Source organism: Pecten maximus, chromosome 2, assembly GCF_902652985.1.
Source record: "Pecten maximus chromosome 2, xPecMax1.1, whole genome shotgun sequence".
In the NCBI taxonomy this organism is placed as follows: Eukaryota; Metazoa; Mollusca; class Bivalvia; order Pectinida; family Pectinidae; genus Pecten; species Pecten maximus.
This window is the reverse complement of record NC_047016.1, coordinates 31680761-31696544: the sequence shown is the minus strand read 5'-3', so window position 1 is coordinate 31696544 and position 15784 is coordinate 31680761. Positions and strand designations below refer to the sequence as shown.

Here is a 15784-nt window from a genome sequence, read left to right as displayed (position 1 = left end):
TATGGACAAATCAGTTTGTCATTATTCTTTTAATATAACATTGCAAACACAGATATTTACAGACCTGCTGATGTGAAGACTTATCTGACAACATAGAAATTACTAGGTCTGTCATTCAACTCTGGTCCAACTATAGTCAAACCAAAACAAAATGGCCAAGGTGTGATGGTGTGTGCTTACTTCAGCAATTTAGATACTTACATGGTTAAATCTCCTTGTAAATGCCACAACATTTGGCGCCTTGATGAGTTTTTCTTTTGTAGTCCATGCACATGATGTTAATTCCTAAAATAAAAGAAGAAAATATTCTATCAACAATCAAAAACTAATTTATCAGGAAATCATAAGATGAGTTTTTTGCAGAGTGAAAGAACGTATTTTTTAAAGAAAATCTCTTGACAGGAACTGATCCAAAAGCTGCTGTATTATTTTAGAGTGAGTACCCACCAATACTGAATTGGTATAGATTTAACTTATTTTTATACTGGTACGTTTTAATATGTTGCTGCTAAGCAGTGAAAATATACTTACATCTGGAAGTATCGACTTGAACACAGGTAAATCCATTAATGTGATTTGGCTCTGAAAACACAACATGTCTATTAATTTATATTAATACATTATATACTTTAAACTTTTTACTTAAGAAATTCCCATAAAGACAAGGCAATGCAGATCTAGAATATTCTCTATCATCCGGATATTATGTCTGAAATCTATAAACATAACTTTTATTCTAAGTTCTGTACAATATGATATTCAATTTAAAAACAAGTACACCATTCTTTGCCACATGGTATACAATGCTATTTCCATAATGGCCATTACTCTTCAAGTCTATTTACTTCTAGAAGCTTTCAATTCTATACTGTCGAACATTGACCCCCTCCACTTCTAACCAGCAGGCATACTTCTTTATGGTCCTTTTCATTCCTACATTTTGTACATATCTTCCAGGAGTAGTGTTTGATGTGAAGGGATATAAACGCTGGCCTTGAGGCCCTTTAGGCAGTCAACAGGATGGAGTAACAATAGGTATCCCCACAAAGATAGGCAGTCAACAGGATGGAGTACCAATAGGTATCCCCACAAAGATAGACAGTCAACAGGATGGAGTAACAATAGGTATCCCCACAAAGATAGGTAGTCAACAGGATGGAGTAACAATAGGTATCCCCACAAAGATAGACAGTCAACAGGATGGAGTAACAATAGGTATCCCCACAAAGATAGACAGTCAACAGGATGGAGTAACAATAGGTATCCCCACAAAGATAGACAGTCAACAGGATGGAGTAACAATAGGTATCCCCACAAAGATAGGTAGTCAACAGGATGGAGTAACAATAGGTATCCCCACAAAGATATACAGTCAACAGGATGGAGTAACAATAGGTATCCCCACAAAGATAGGTAGTCAACAGGATGGAGTAACAATAGGTATCCCCACAAAGATAGACAGTCAACAGGATGGAGTAACAATAGGTATCCCCACAAAGATAGACAGTCAACAGGATGGAGTACCAATAGGTATCCCCACAAAGATATACAGTCAACAGGATGGAGTACCAATAGGTATCCCCACAAAGATAGACAATCAACAGGATGGAGTACCAATAGGTATCCCCACAAAGATAGACAGTCAACAGGATGGAGTAACAATAGGTATCCCCACAAAGATAGACAATCAACTGGATGGAGTAACAATAGGTATCCCCACAAAGATATACCTAGGGTTGTATTACATTCAATACTGTATTAATCCTGTGGTTAGTCAAAAGACATATCTTGGGTAATGCTATCATTCCAGACCATATTTATCCTGTATTAAGTCCAGCTTTGGAACCAACACAAAATGTTTGAAGCATAAATGATGGCTTACATGTATTACAAGACAAATAGCATTGGTTGGCCTTTTAGCTGAACTACAATATTCATGGGCGGTGGGCTTATTACCAGACATGTTTTATTACAGGATAAATATATGATACGTTGATTATCTTTACCAACTCATCAAATTCATACAATTTCCCCCTATTTTGATAATGATGTACAAAACAGTTACCCTGATATCAATCTTTATGCATTATTGTATATGGGTGGTGACAATACCTATTTTCTAACTTCATGTAAACACTGTCTGTCCCCTGGGATTTTCCATTTAAAACACACCATCAATATACATTACACATTTTAATTTTAATTTTGATAACCTGAAGATTTTTTCAGAGACAATGAAAAACATTTTTTTTTTGTCATGTTGTTTTTCCCTTGTCTATGGATTTGCTGCACCAATGTTGAACCTGGGGGAAACTTTGATCTTTGTAATGTACAAATACTAAACATTGTCTATAAAATCAGACTCGCCCACCACACCCAATACCATGTACATATATATAAGTGAAAGCTTAATGCTCTCCCAGGCTAGTTACTGAACTAGAACCTACTAAGATGTTTTTATTTAGATGTCATTATATGCACAGGGATAGTTACTCAGTCATGTGTACACAATAAATTATAGACAATTATTAATATTTGCAACTATAGCATATTTGGGGTTTGATAAAAGGTGTTATTGAATGACAGGATTTTAACAAACACAACAACAATTTTTTTTTCTTGTTGCAATCCCACACACATTCATCCTCCCCCACAACCTGCACGAAATATGTAAAATGACACCAGACCTATACTTCTAGGTCAATGTAGGTATGAGTCACAATGAGGATGTGACAGGAGGATGACGGAGGGGGAGGGGCATATCTCAGGTTACAAATAAGTAACTCAGCCTTGATCACTAGACATCAAAACAAACAGACATTTCTGAAATATCAATTTATATATGTAGGTGGTTTTATACAGGTCAGAACACTAACAGATGTTTCTGAAATATACCTTGGTATCAATTTATATGTAGGTGGTAATATACAATGCAAGTATGCAAAAAATCCATATAAACATTTGATTGCGACCACAAACATACAGGTTATTCGTATACAATATGTACAGACAATTACATATAATGACACCCACATTGTACTGCACGGTATGTTTCTGATAAAATGTTTTGGCATGGGCTACTGTTTGAATACCAACAACTATAACTTTTAATCAGATGATCAATTCCTACTGTATGAACACTTTGGCACATAACTTAATAGATAAGATTTGAAAGCTAACCATGATAAAGAAGTTATCTAACTGGCCCATCTTTACATTATCTCAGTTAGGTAGTGTGTACTGCTTTGACAGTTTTCCTGTTGTGTGGGAAGTTAAGAACTTGTTGCACTAAACTTAAAAGCATGTCTGTATTTCCTCTCCTAGTGTATACATGTCATGGTGTACTCCCACATAATAAAGGATAGTTTTATACACTATGTTGTCTAGACCTAAGGTAACCATTCAGTTATACGTAAATACACAGCTATTCACTACGATATGACCATTTTCATTCAGATTTCTTTTTAAATCCAACAATTGATGAAATTATCTAAATCATCTGAAAATTTCCTATTATGTCTTTCTACCTCTTACACAAGTAATGTTTAACTAAATTCTAAACACAGTGATAAACAACTATTTAAAACTGTCCTTTAATGAGCAGAAAACTTTGTAGAGTTTCTGAACTGTATTTTGTGTAACAAAACCTTCAACAGAAGATATAAGCAAATTTGATAATAATTCATGACTATACATTCCGAATCACCTATTATAAACCAAATTTATAACGAAATATGTGATAGTGAATTAATACTATTATCAGTAGAATGTAACTATGACCTCCGTGAAGAACTGCTGTCATTTACATACATGTGTGGGTGGTGAAAACATTTTAAAATGCAGACAGTCAACATTAATGAATCCATCTAGGTAGATTAACCCAAGCATAAATAACAAGAGCTTAACTTAAAAGTAAATATCAAATAGGACACATCAATAATATATCATTTAACAGGTGTTTGTGTGACTCCCAGTACATGTATTTACCTTATGGCAGAAACCCATAAAATACATCGACTGTGAGAAAATATATGTAAATGGGACGAAAACAAATTTGAATTTGAAATGTTGTAAGTCAGGAGTCGTGCTATGTTTACAGCCTCTTGCTAGGCTTGAAAGCCCTTACAATGTATATGGAGTGAACAATGTCATCCCAACCTGTAAATCATTTGACAATATGATGGATATTTCTATAACGGGTTTTACATCCGCTATTACAGTCTAACAGCTGATGAACAATATGATGTGAATGTGGATTTTCTTATAGTGCTATAAACTACTTCAAATGAAATATTAGGCCATGGACACAAAATTACTGGGCTATGGACAAAAAATGATTCTGGAACATCAGACATCAGTGCAAAAGTGCAAATGTTCTGTAAATTGCAGGGACAAAAGATGAAGATAAACAATATTACAAAAATTTATCTTTGAAAAATTTTGATTTCTTCTGTGTTTTCTGTAAGAAGGAGGGATCGAGAAAAATGTCTACTTCTGCACGAAGAAGCTGTAACTTGTGATCATAGGGCGTTAACTGTTATCCCCTTGAGGGTAATTATCTCCCCTTTGTAATTCATTTCACTTACAGCAAATTCATCAGGTGAAACTCGCAATACATCAAAGACGACTGCATCAAAGCTTTTCATGTGAGGCAGGCTAGACTGTTTGTCCAACGACTCCTCACTGCCCTGGCTGATTGCCTGTAAACACACAAACAAAATCTCAGTGTAATAGTACAATATGTTCACGTCTATCATAACAATGTAATGTACAAGTCTCTACATCAGTATAAACATGGTATTTGTAATATATCTGGAGTGTAATTTCCTTAATTTTCATTGGCCAATTTCCTGTTTTCCTCACAAGGACCTATCAGTGAGTAGACCTGTTTGTGCTAAAAATACAGCTGGGAAATTACCCAATCATTGCGGACCTGTTCATGCTATTTATAGCAGGAACAGGTCGGCAATATTTGCCTCCAATAACGCAACTTGTTACTTTGAACAACAGCCAATCAGAAAGCTGGAAACAAACGATCGTTCGGTATCACTTTGTTTACAATATGGCAGACGAGATACCCCAACAACGTTTCGCTCCCATATTAAAAGATATTTTGAAGAAAAAAGACTTGTTGAACACCCGGAAAAATACTTCAGATGCAACAAAACTATTCTTGCCATATTTAAGTTCCAAAGGAGCCTTGAGATTTTTTTATTCATTTGTTTTAGTTGGCCAATATTACAAAACAGTTATTGCTTTTTGTGTTCGATGCACACAAGACTATACAGACCTGGTCAAGAGTTTGTTCATCAAGGCGGCACTCGTGACCAGGTTTGTATAGTCTCATGTACACCTCCACTAAAGGCAATAACTGTATAATGTAAAGGTCTCTAATAACATGAAATTAATTAATGGAGCGTATGTGCCCCTAAGCACCATTTTTAGGAGGATGGTTGCACTAATTGAAACATAAAATGTTCCTCACTGATCTGTTAGTATAATCTTCAGACTTTTAACCAAAGACTGGATTGTTTTTGTTTCTCAAAGATGTGTAAGTAAAAGAAAAAAGTTATTTTTCACACCCAGATTTCATATGGAAACTTTTCCCTGTATATAGTTGTTTTTCTGTTTTAGTAAATGCACAGTGTGCTTATTAGGTTGAATACTGCACATATTGGTAGCTTGTATGTTCATGCATCTCCTCTTAACAAGTTCAAGAATTTTCAAGTTAATAATAGTAACATGAGTATCCTTAAACTTTTTGAGAGCAGTTGCATAAAAATTACAAAGTGTATGCATTTAATTTTTTTATCCTTTCTACGAAACTCTTTATCTCCCTCTTAGTCAGGCAGTAGGAATAGCCAAGGACTTCAATAATAGGTGCTGATGTCAGCTTTTGTTTTACCATTAGATTGTATTAATAATAGGTGCTGATGTCAGCTTTTGTTTTACCATTAGATTGTATTAATAATAGGTGCTGATGTCAGCTTTCGTTTTACCATTAGATTGTATTAGAAAATCAAACATGACGTCAACTTTCGTTTTACTATTTAAATGTTAGGAAAACCTGATACTTCAACTTGTTGACCCCGAGTCTAATATTGACAACCATAGATGTCACTTTAACATGTATAACATCAGTAAAACACACAACGTATACGTATTTACCATGTTCACAAATACCATTATTTATATCTGGGGTTTCAGATCAGTAATTTAGACTGAATTATTTATTTAAGCTATTGGTTTTATTGCTGAGATTCCAAAACATATTCTGACAGAAAGGCTAACAAGATCTACAACCTGACACTGATGTTTAGTCAGTTTTCTGGCATTCTTCATTCTTTAAAGATACATCCAATCGTGATTGGCCTCCATTGATTAAGCTATCTTAATATGATGATGGCTGTTACAATACACATCTTTGATTTAGTTAAGTGGAATAAAAAGAAAATAATTGAATCTTGATTTTTCTTGATTTTGTGGCAAAATGAGTTTTAATTATTCATTAGCAGACAGTCAGAGAGCTTGTGTTCCTCTCATCTGTACCAAAAATACATGTGTACACAACCCTGGGCCTCCAGACAGACACAACAACATTTGTTTACTGTAGCATTAAAAGTGAGAGAAAATAAATAAGTAGGGCATCAGGTTGTTTACTTCCCCAGGTGTCCCAGCATCATTATATCATCATCTGTGATAAAGATGTTGGAATATATACCAGGCTAAAAAGAAAACTGAAAGGAAAACTGAAATTCTCTCTTAGATATTATTGAATACTGTATGGTAGAGATACAGTACATAGTGTAAGGGACTGGTGGAAGACGTATATAAAACACAATTTTTTTTTTTTAAACAAGCCTAACAAAATTAAACTTTCTAAGACTGCATCATCATGCACCTGGCAAAGGTACGTGGGACATAAAATTATATTATATGTTCGGACAGAACTGGGGCATTAAAATTATTTATACACAGTGTATTAGATATGTTGGACTGAGGAATGTTGTATAATTAACTAAGGCACACTCTACATAGGTATATAGTTATATAATAGAAACACCTTTTACTTAACTACAATTAACATTTTGTATAAAGTCTCTATGACCTAAATATTTCTGCAATATATTACACAGGGGACAATTTGTACAATAAAAGGCTTAATTAATCCATATGGCCTCCACATTTCTGAAATTCTTGAAATACAGACAGAACAAAAACCTAACTCTGAAGTAATTAACGGTATTCCATTGTGTATATGTCCTATTTATCTACATACTTACTGAAGTGAGATCCCAGTAGGAATGTGATGAATTGACATAACTGTGTCATGTTAGTATGCTGGGAGCACATATACACAATAACAACATTATTATACACAACAACAAAATCACCCAACATACACCTAAACTATTAACATTCAATTCATACTCTACGACCTTAAACAATATTTCACTTTCTCAGAATATGTTTATCAGTGAAAGTATATATTTCATTTTATTTCTGATAAATTAATTGTGATTTTTTTTTAAGTACATGCTTTTTTCTCTTTTTTTGTGTGTGTCTTTTCTCAAATTATCATTTAGAATTCAACCTCCTGTACCTTCAGGTTATTATACTGGCATCTGGAAATTAATATGTAAATCACAATATAATTGATTAGCAATAACCATAGAGCCACTTAATTGCCATTTCTACCTGCAGTACCCAGTGTATATAGCCCCATGGCTGTTAGTTATCACCTGTGGGTTTAACAGGTAAGGCCTTCCCTGATCATCCCCAATTAACCTGTCTCCTCTGTAAGGTATGAGGAGGTCAGACCTAGGTAGTAAAGATCAGCCAGAAACATTGTCAGGTAGAAAAGGAATGATAATATGTACATTTCTCTGTCGAGTTAATCCAGCCAGGGAGCTTGTAATTACCGCTAACCTTTATAGGTATGTAAAGCATGTCCACAGATATCAGCAGAAATACCAACAATAAATGTCATATACACCTATATATACCTACATTGTACCAGCTGTTTACAAGGTATTTACTCCAGTAAAAACCTGTCATAGGATTGCAAAATATTGTTGACTACCAGGCAAAATTTTAAACAGTTTAGAAACCAATTAAAATATATAGTTTGATAAGAAGATTACCTGGTAACAAAGGTTTCCTGAAATCTACGTTGTACATTTATGGTAAAGTTTGAAAGATAAATATTTCAGTTAGTTTCCTCATATATGTCTGCTAAATGAACAGAAATGTAAGCAAAGCTTAATTACGATTATAACTTATTATCTTAATTATTTGGAACTAGAATACTAATGTATAGGGACTTCAAATAATGTATACTATATTATATATCATCAGTTATATATATACTAATTAAAATTCGAAAATTTACTTGTCTGTACTGTCGTTATTACTACTTGACAATTATCTATTTCTAGTAATACGCATCTAACGAAAAAATTTTGTTAGGATCCAGTACCTATATTGGATTATACCGTCGTTATTACTTAATTACTAGACCCTATACTAATTAATATAATGTATAGAAACTTCAAACAACAAGCTGTATTGTATTGTCAGATATAATACCAGTTTTAGACAGAAACAAGACAGCTGATTCAACATTACATAACAGTCATCATGTCTATACATAAACTTAATGGCAGTTTTTGACACTAACAGGATAGGGCCTATGTAATGATGTCACAGTGATGATATACCTGGTCAATCTAATGAGCTACCTGATGGCTGTGACGTTTGTTCCTGCACTCAAACTGCCATGACCATTGTTGTTTTCATTTGAGGTCTATTAAATTCCTCCAGAGTAAATAAACAAATCTGACATACGATGAATAGTGGGTGAGGAAACAGATGGATGGGCGTTGGTTAACACAGGTGTGGAGGTGTGTGATTGACAGATTGGTAACCTCCAATACTGACAGGTACAGACTGACCACTGGTCAGAACATCCTCAACCTACACTTTAAGGCTCTTAAATACACCTTCATCAAATCTATAGGTAATTTTTATTCTATTAATTTATATATTAGTGATATTGAAAGTACGTATTTATATCTTTAGCCTGGTTTTCTTCCTTGCAATTTTCATCTTAATCAATTTTTGCCATAGTTTTAAACACATTTTATCATTTAAACATCTGAATTATTAAAGATTTGATCCTAAATACAGCTGTCTTTACAGTGATCTTAAAATCTCTCCATAGAGATTTCTAAAGGTAATAATAGAATTACTAATCAGTAAGTACTAATATTTAGAAATCTGTCTAAATAAAGCAGCATTTGATCATGTCTGACATGTTAATGTAAATACATGTATTTACATATATAATATATTACTGTTGAGGTATATATGTACAGCTAGACTTCACATGTAAGAATATGCTAATTATAGCATTATATAATTAAAGTCTCATTAACATGGGTATCATATTTATAGCAACTGACAGTAAAAATAGCTATCTACATGCGACATTGTTAAAACATATCATTGACTCTGGCAATAATTCAATAAGCGATGAGTCAACTATGATATGTCCTCTGATTATACCTGTGTCCATAAATAAATATCCTTGGTGTTGTTGTAATACAATCCACATGATGTAAACCTCCATAAATAATGATCAGGTTTACAATATCACTGCATGCATGGGGATGTATCACAGCTAGTATACATGCATTTATACCACAATTTAGTGTAATAAGATATGTCTTACTCATATTCATTGCCATTAAATATTTCAAATTACATATCATCTGATATATAACTTAAAGATTTAAATTAATATAACATAGATTACCTTACCTGACTTTATTAATGAACAATAAGATAATCAACATTTAAGATCAGGTAAATAAACAAATTTCAAAACAACAATATCTGACACATACACAACCTGTTATATCCTTGGTTTGAATTTATAACGGTATATTACCCTGATAGCAAATCTTACAGCTCAAACATAGATGTCCTGAAATCAAAGTAAATGTGTCACCGCTTACCTCCATTTCATCTACCTCAAGCCCCATGTGTGAGGCTACAGGTTCTCCTGAATAGTTTCTGTTCAACCGACAATCTAGGTATGCCACCACAGAATATCACACATATATCAATCCATGGCTTTTTTATCACACCCTCATTATTATCCACAAGAAAACAAGCTGGCCAAAGTCAGGTAATCCTTTGTCTAAACATTAGCCTTACAGAAACAGTTTTGTAGTTTGGTGTTTAAAGCTCATCCACTCTCTGGCCACCTCCACTTACTGGCTTGTATTATACACCTGGGCAGGTAAGTCTCCACAGGTATAATCATTGGGTGTGCTCACTCAAGCATGACCAACACAACAATTTTGGTGTAAGCGACAAAACAGTGACACACATTTTGGATATCAATTTTGGATATCAATTTTAACCGTGTCAACTGAACAATTTAAGGTGACATTACATGATGTGCAGCTTACATAGAGATATACCAATATCAGCTGTGATATATAACAGAATTTGACTATAACATTAACCTGGCCAACAGCACACCTATAGATATCAACATCTGTTTACCTGGGTGTGGGAAGACCCTATCATACACAGGGTATTATTGAGTGACCAAGATGTGGGAGGAGCTCCAGAAAAAAAATCAGCTTACATATTCGGGTTGGGAGTACCCTGATGTTTACAGTAATTAAACACTGCCTTATACACTCTAACTTTGTCAAAACAAGTTTACACCTACTTTAATATGCATTCTGGCATCATACTATTATTATTTATATCATGTAGTTGACATCTATCAACCAAATACATTGGAAGATAAATGCAGACAACTATTACGAGAATGGTCCCAAAACCTCTATATTCAACAATTAAGACAGCCTATTTATAGGGGAGATATTCTTAATTCTGGACCCTTAGTATTATAATGCTACCCATTCATACTGTGGATATATCAATAAGTATTTAACACCTTATTCATTCAACAAGTATAGTATATATTTAACACCTAGCTAATTCCTTAGTAGAAAGGTCAATCCTTGGTCAACCTGAATGTCCAGTGCATACGGTGGATGATATAAGCATTTAAGTTTAAAGTGCCATTAACATAATCTATTTTCATGTAGACGTACCTATAATTATATAAATATCTCAATATTATTGAGACCTATATATGTGATTACATAGTTGTGATAATCAACCTTATATATCCCTCCCATCACCTCTCCTCACATCATGAGATCACACCCAGTCAAGGTCCAAAGACCAAATTAGCTCCTGTACACAACTCTTTTTGTTACACAACCATTGGATTATAAAGTGGACAACCTAACACACGGTCGAAAGTTCAAGGGTGTATTATTGATTATATCCATATTATGATACCAAAAATATATTCCCTAAATATTTTTTGTGGTTAAAAAGACATCTGGTTACAAGTTTGTCAGCTGTTATGCTGTAATTTAAGAGTCATACGATGCTTTAACAAGAGTTGGTTTGTATTGTGAACCGACAGCATCTGTCACTGATACAGATGACACATCAGTGCCCCTCTGTCTGCTGGACTTTTGTACCCACCAAATCCCATTACATATGTTACACAACATCAGTAACAATTCATATCTAGATTATGACTACAACAGAAGATTTTACAGCAGCTTGGGTATTTTGAGATCTATACAGATTACATTGAATAGGAGGCCACCTCACTAAAGCTAACACTCAGCTTTCTGTAATCTCCAACACGATCTCCTCTAAGCCCTAAGTAATTGCTGACCCTCTAAGGCACTCTAAATCCTTTCATTTCCGAATCATTAGTTCCTTATCAAAATCATCATTGCCTCAGACCTTCAGTTTGAACTTAAAGTGATAAGAAAATCAGCTATATTGTTTTTTCTTCTAAAACATTCATAAAGAAAAACTGTGTTTATGTCCTGAAGGCAAATGAGCTTTTCACCTGTATTGATCATGCGTGCATGTACTGTACAAGTTTCGTACAATTTATAACTGTTTAATTATTCTTCATCTATTTCTTTAATTATGATTTCCCCCACGATCATCTCTCAATTCCTTGTCCTTGAAATCATCTTGCATTGCTGTTCTTTCCCTGAAATAATCTTAATATTGTTACTCTAGCTATCCCTGAAATAACCTCACGTTACTCTAGCTATCCCTGAAATAACCTTACATTACTATAGCTGTCCCTGAAATAACCTTACGTTACTCTAGCTATCCCTGAAATAACCTTACATTACTATAGCTGTCCCTAAATAACCTTACATTACTCTAGCTGTCCCTAAAATATCCTTACATTACTCTAGCTATCCCTGAAATAACCTAACATTACTCTAGCTATCCCTGAAATATCCTAACATTACTCTAGCTATCCCTGAAATATCCTAACATTACTCTAGCTATCCCTGAAATATCCTTACATTACTCTAGCCATCCCTGAAATATCCTTACATTACTCTAGCTGTCCCTGAAATAATCTTAATATTGTTATTCTAACTGTCCCTGAAATAAACTTACATTACTCTAGCTGTCCCTAAAATAATCTTACATTACTCTAGCCATCCCTGAAATATCCTTACATTACTCTAGCCATCCCTGAAATATCCTTACATTACTCTAGCTGTCCCTAAAATAATCTTACATTACTCTAGCCATCCCTGAAATAAACTTACATTACTCTAACTGTCCCTAAAATAATCTTACATTACTCTAGCCATCCCTGAAATATCCTTACATTACTCTAGCTATCCCTGAAATATCCTTACATTACTCTAGCTATCCCTGAAATATCCTTACATTACTCTAGCCATCCCTGAAATATCCTTACATTACTCTAGCTGTCCCTGAAATAATCTTAATATTGTTATTCTAACTGTCCCTGAAATAATCTTACATTACTCTAGCCATCCCTGAAATATCCTTACATTACTCTAGCCATCCCTGAAATATCCTTACATTACTCTAGCTATCCCTGAAATATCCTTACATTACTCTAGCTGTCCCTGAAATAATCTTAATATTGTTATTCTAACTGTCCCTGAAATAAACTTACATTACTCTAGCTGTCCCTAAAATAATCTTACATTACTCTAACTGTCCCTGAAATAATCTTACATTACTCTAGCTGTCCCTAAAATAATCTTACATTACTCTAGCCATCCCTGAAATAACCTTACATTACTCTAGCCATCCCTGAAATAAACTTACATTATGCTAGCAACCCTAGAAATATCCTTACATTACTCTAGCTGTCCCTAAAATATCCTTACATTACTCTAGCTGTCCCTAAAATAACCTTACATTACTCTAGCTATCCCTGAAATAAACTTACATTATGCTAGCAACCCTAGAAATATCCTTACATTACTCTAGCCATCCCTAAAATAACCTTACATTACTCTAGCTATCCCTGAAATATCCTTACATTACTCTAGCCATCCCTAAAATATCCTTACATTACTCTAGCTGTCCCTAAAATATCCTTACATTACTCTAGCTATCCCTAAAATATCCTTACATTACTCTAGCTATCCCTGAAATAAACTTACATTATGCTAGCAACCCTAGAAATATCCTTACATTACTCTAGCTATAATCCCTGAAATAACCTTACATTACTCTAGCTGTCCCTGAAATAACCTTATACCATTGTTACTCTAGCTTACTAGGGTTACCTGACCTAATTAACACCCCATTCTATGGGGTTATACTATATATACTACACATGGAAACGCTGATGAGCTGAAAAGCTCAAGGCTAAATAAATAACTTGAATTTGATACTCTCAGACAGTATTGTGGCAGAAGGACGTTCCATTAACTGTTTATCAAATTTCCATTATAGGTCATCTGATCACTTCATATTTAACAGGTATGGGCCTAGTAAGGACCTTTAACCTTCGTTGACCACAGGTAATCTTCCACAATGACCACTTGGTCCCACTTGGGACACCAACTGTCAGGTGAAGGCCCTTGCTCTTCCTGCTGATCTGTCCTATCTCGTTACCAAGCATGTCATATCTACACTCAATTAAGGCACTTCTAATGTCAAATACTTCAGGCAGTACATCAACCTTGGCAGGCTATCTGTGATCTGGTCGATAAAATAATTGTTATCTGACCATCAAATGGCTGTAATAGTCTGGCCATTGGCTATGCATGTTGACCATCAATGTTGTCTTGTCCCCACACATGACTAGTTAGCATACATACCAGCTGTATTGGTAATTTGTTATCTAGATTTTTCCATATTTTGCCTTTAATTGCTCATTATCATTTGCATTAATAAAATCAGTCTATGGGAACAAAAAAATCATAATTCTCTGACCAGGTTGACAGGAGTATTGACCAGAGAGAACGAGGTTGGAACATAAAGGTTTTAAAGTTGTCCACTAGCTCAGATATAAGATCAGGGATGGAACCATGATTATTGGCCTTGCCATTATGATAAGTGTCCAAATTTCCGGGTACTTCATAGGGTTGTTTGGACAGCTAACCTCTACCAGGAGAGTTAGAGCTTATAAGGATAATAATTACCTTACTTAAGGAAGCCATGCCATTAGGTAAGGCCACATTCAGATAGGAAATGGTATGGGTTTATATGTATGGTGTAAATTCTGCTGACTACAGGCTGAAGGGAGAAATGTGTGATGACAAATATTAGGTTCCCTGAGAGTCAGAATTTATCAAATATAGAAAATCAAATGATATATAACTATAACACCACAAATGAAAATTTCACTTATCAATACAGGAAATATTTTGTTTTAAAACTTATTCATCCACTCTTCCCAGAATAAAATATTTACGAAATAGATTGAAACTTTAATTGAGTTTATGAATAAGATTGAAACAGTACTTCAATTCTTCAACTTCAATTTGACGAGACATACTAGAATGCTTATGGCAGTGATCTTTTACTCCGACCTAACCTTGACCTTCACTTTGCTGACCACTATAACTATTATAACAAGTTTTATGTAGACATCAGGTAATTGGGTCCAACATTATGAGTTATGTACCTGGTACATATACTGCTATATACTTTAGAGTTTGTTTGTATCTGATTTATACCTGTGCTTATTGTGGTCATTTTAAGGTGACCTGTAAGGTCAGAACACATTCCTCAGAAATCAGTTGGCCTCAGGTATGTAGTTAGCTCACTGACCAGTCACTTGCTAGGAATGGTCACCCATCATACTGTCCTCATTAGGCCAGTATGATGGTATACCTGTGTGTATATGCAGCAGATTCTAATTATGATAGTATATAACTTTCTGATGCAATCTCTCTGATGCCCACTGACATTTAAACTCTCAATTACATGCCCATAGATTCTCACATTTAGAGGTAATACATAATCATGTGATATTCTTTTTGAAATCTCAAAAAAAAAAAAAAACTTGATTGAATATTATATTGTTTTTTTCTTTTTTTTTATCACCCTGTGAATATCCAGAATTATTTTTGCAAAATTTCCTTGTAGTAGCTGGTTGCTACCTAAATGAATATTGTCTGATATTTCTGTACAGATTTTGGTAAAATAAACTGGCTGACTTTTGATACTGCATCTGTAATACTTACATCAGCGAAAGAGGACTGTGGTGTGACAAACTCACAGCTGCTGTCACTTTCCAGGGGCTTACCCAAGGACTTAGAATCTGGGTCATCAGGGGTGAGGATACGGTGGGGGATGTTCATTTTACTGCTGTCCCACCTAAAACAAAGAGAAATAGAATATCATATTAGTCTGGTTGTGAACTTGT

The 15784-nt window shown here is 34.4% G+C and overlaps 1 protein-coding gene across 10 annotated transcripts in view; it reads right to left on the bottom strand.

Annotated features, from left to right (window-relative positions):
- Window positions 1-15784, bottom strand: part of LOC117321788 (ras-specific guanine nucleotide-releasing factor RalGPS1-like) — a 101901-nt gene that overhangs the window by 17438 nt on the left and 68679 nt on the right. For 9 of the 10 annotated variants that reach the window (XM_033876351.1, XM_033876352.1, XM_033876353.1 and 6 more), the window contains 4 exons: window positions 15603-15735; window positions 4587-4700; window positions 532-582; window positions 202-285 (listed from right to left, as the gene is read on the bottom strand). In XM_033876351.1, coding sequence (XP_033732242.1) covers window positions 202-285; window positions 532-582; window positions 4587-4700; window positions 15603-15735 — 382 coding nt within the window. Of the gene's footprint in view, window positions 1-201; window positions 286-531; window positions 583-4586; window positions 4701-10019; window positions 10364-15602; window positions 15736-15784 lie in introns of those variants that run through there. The other variant, XM_033876360.1, reaches the window with a different exon arrangement.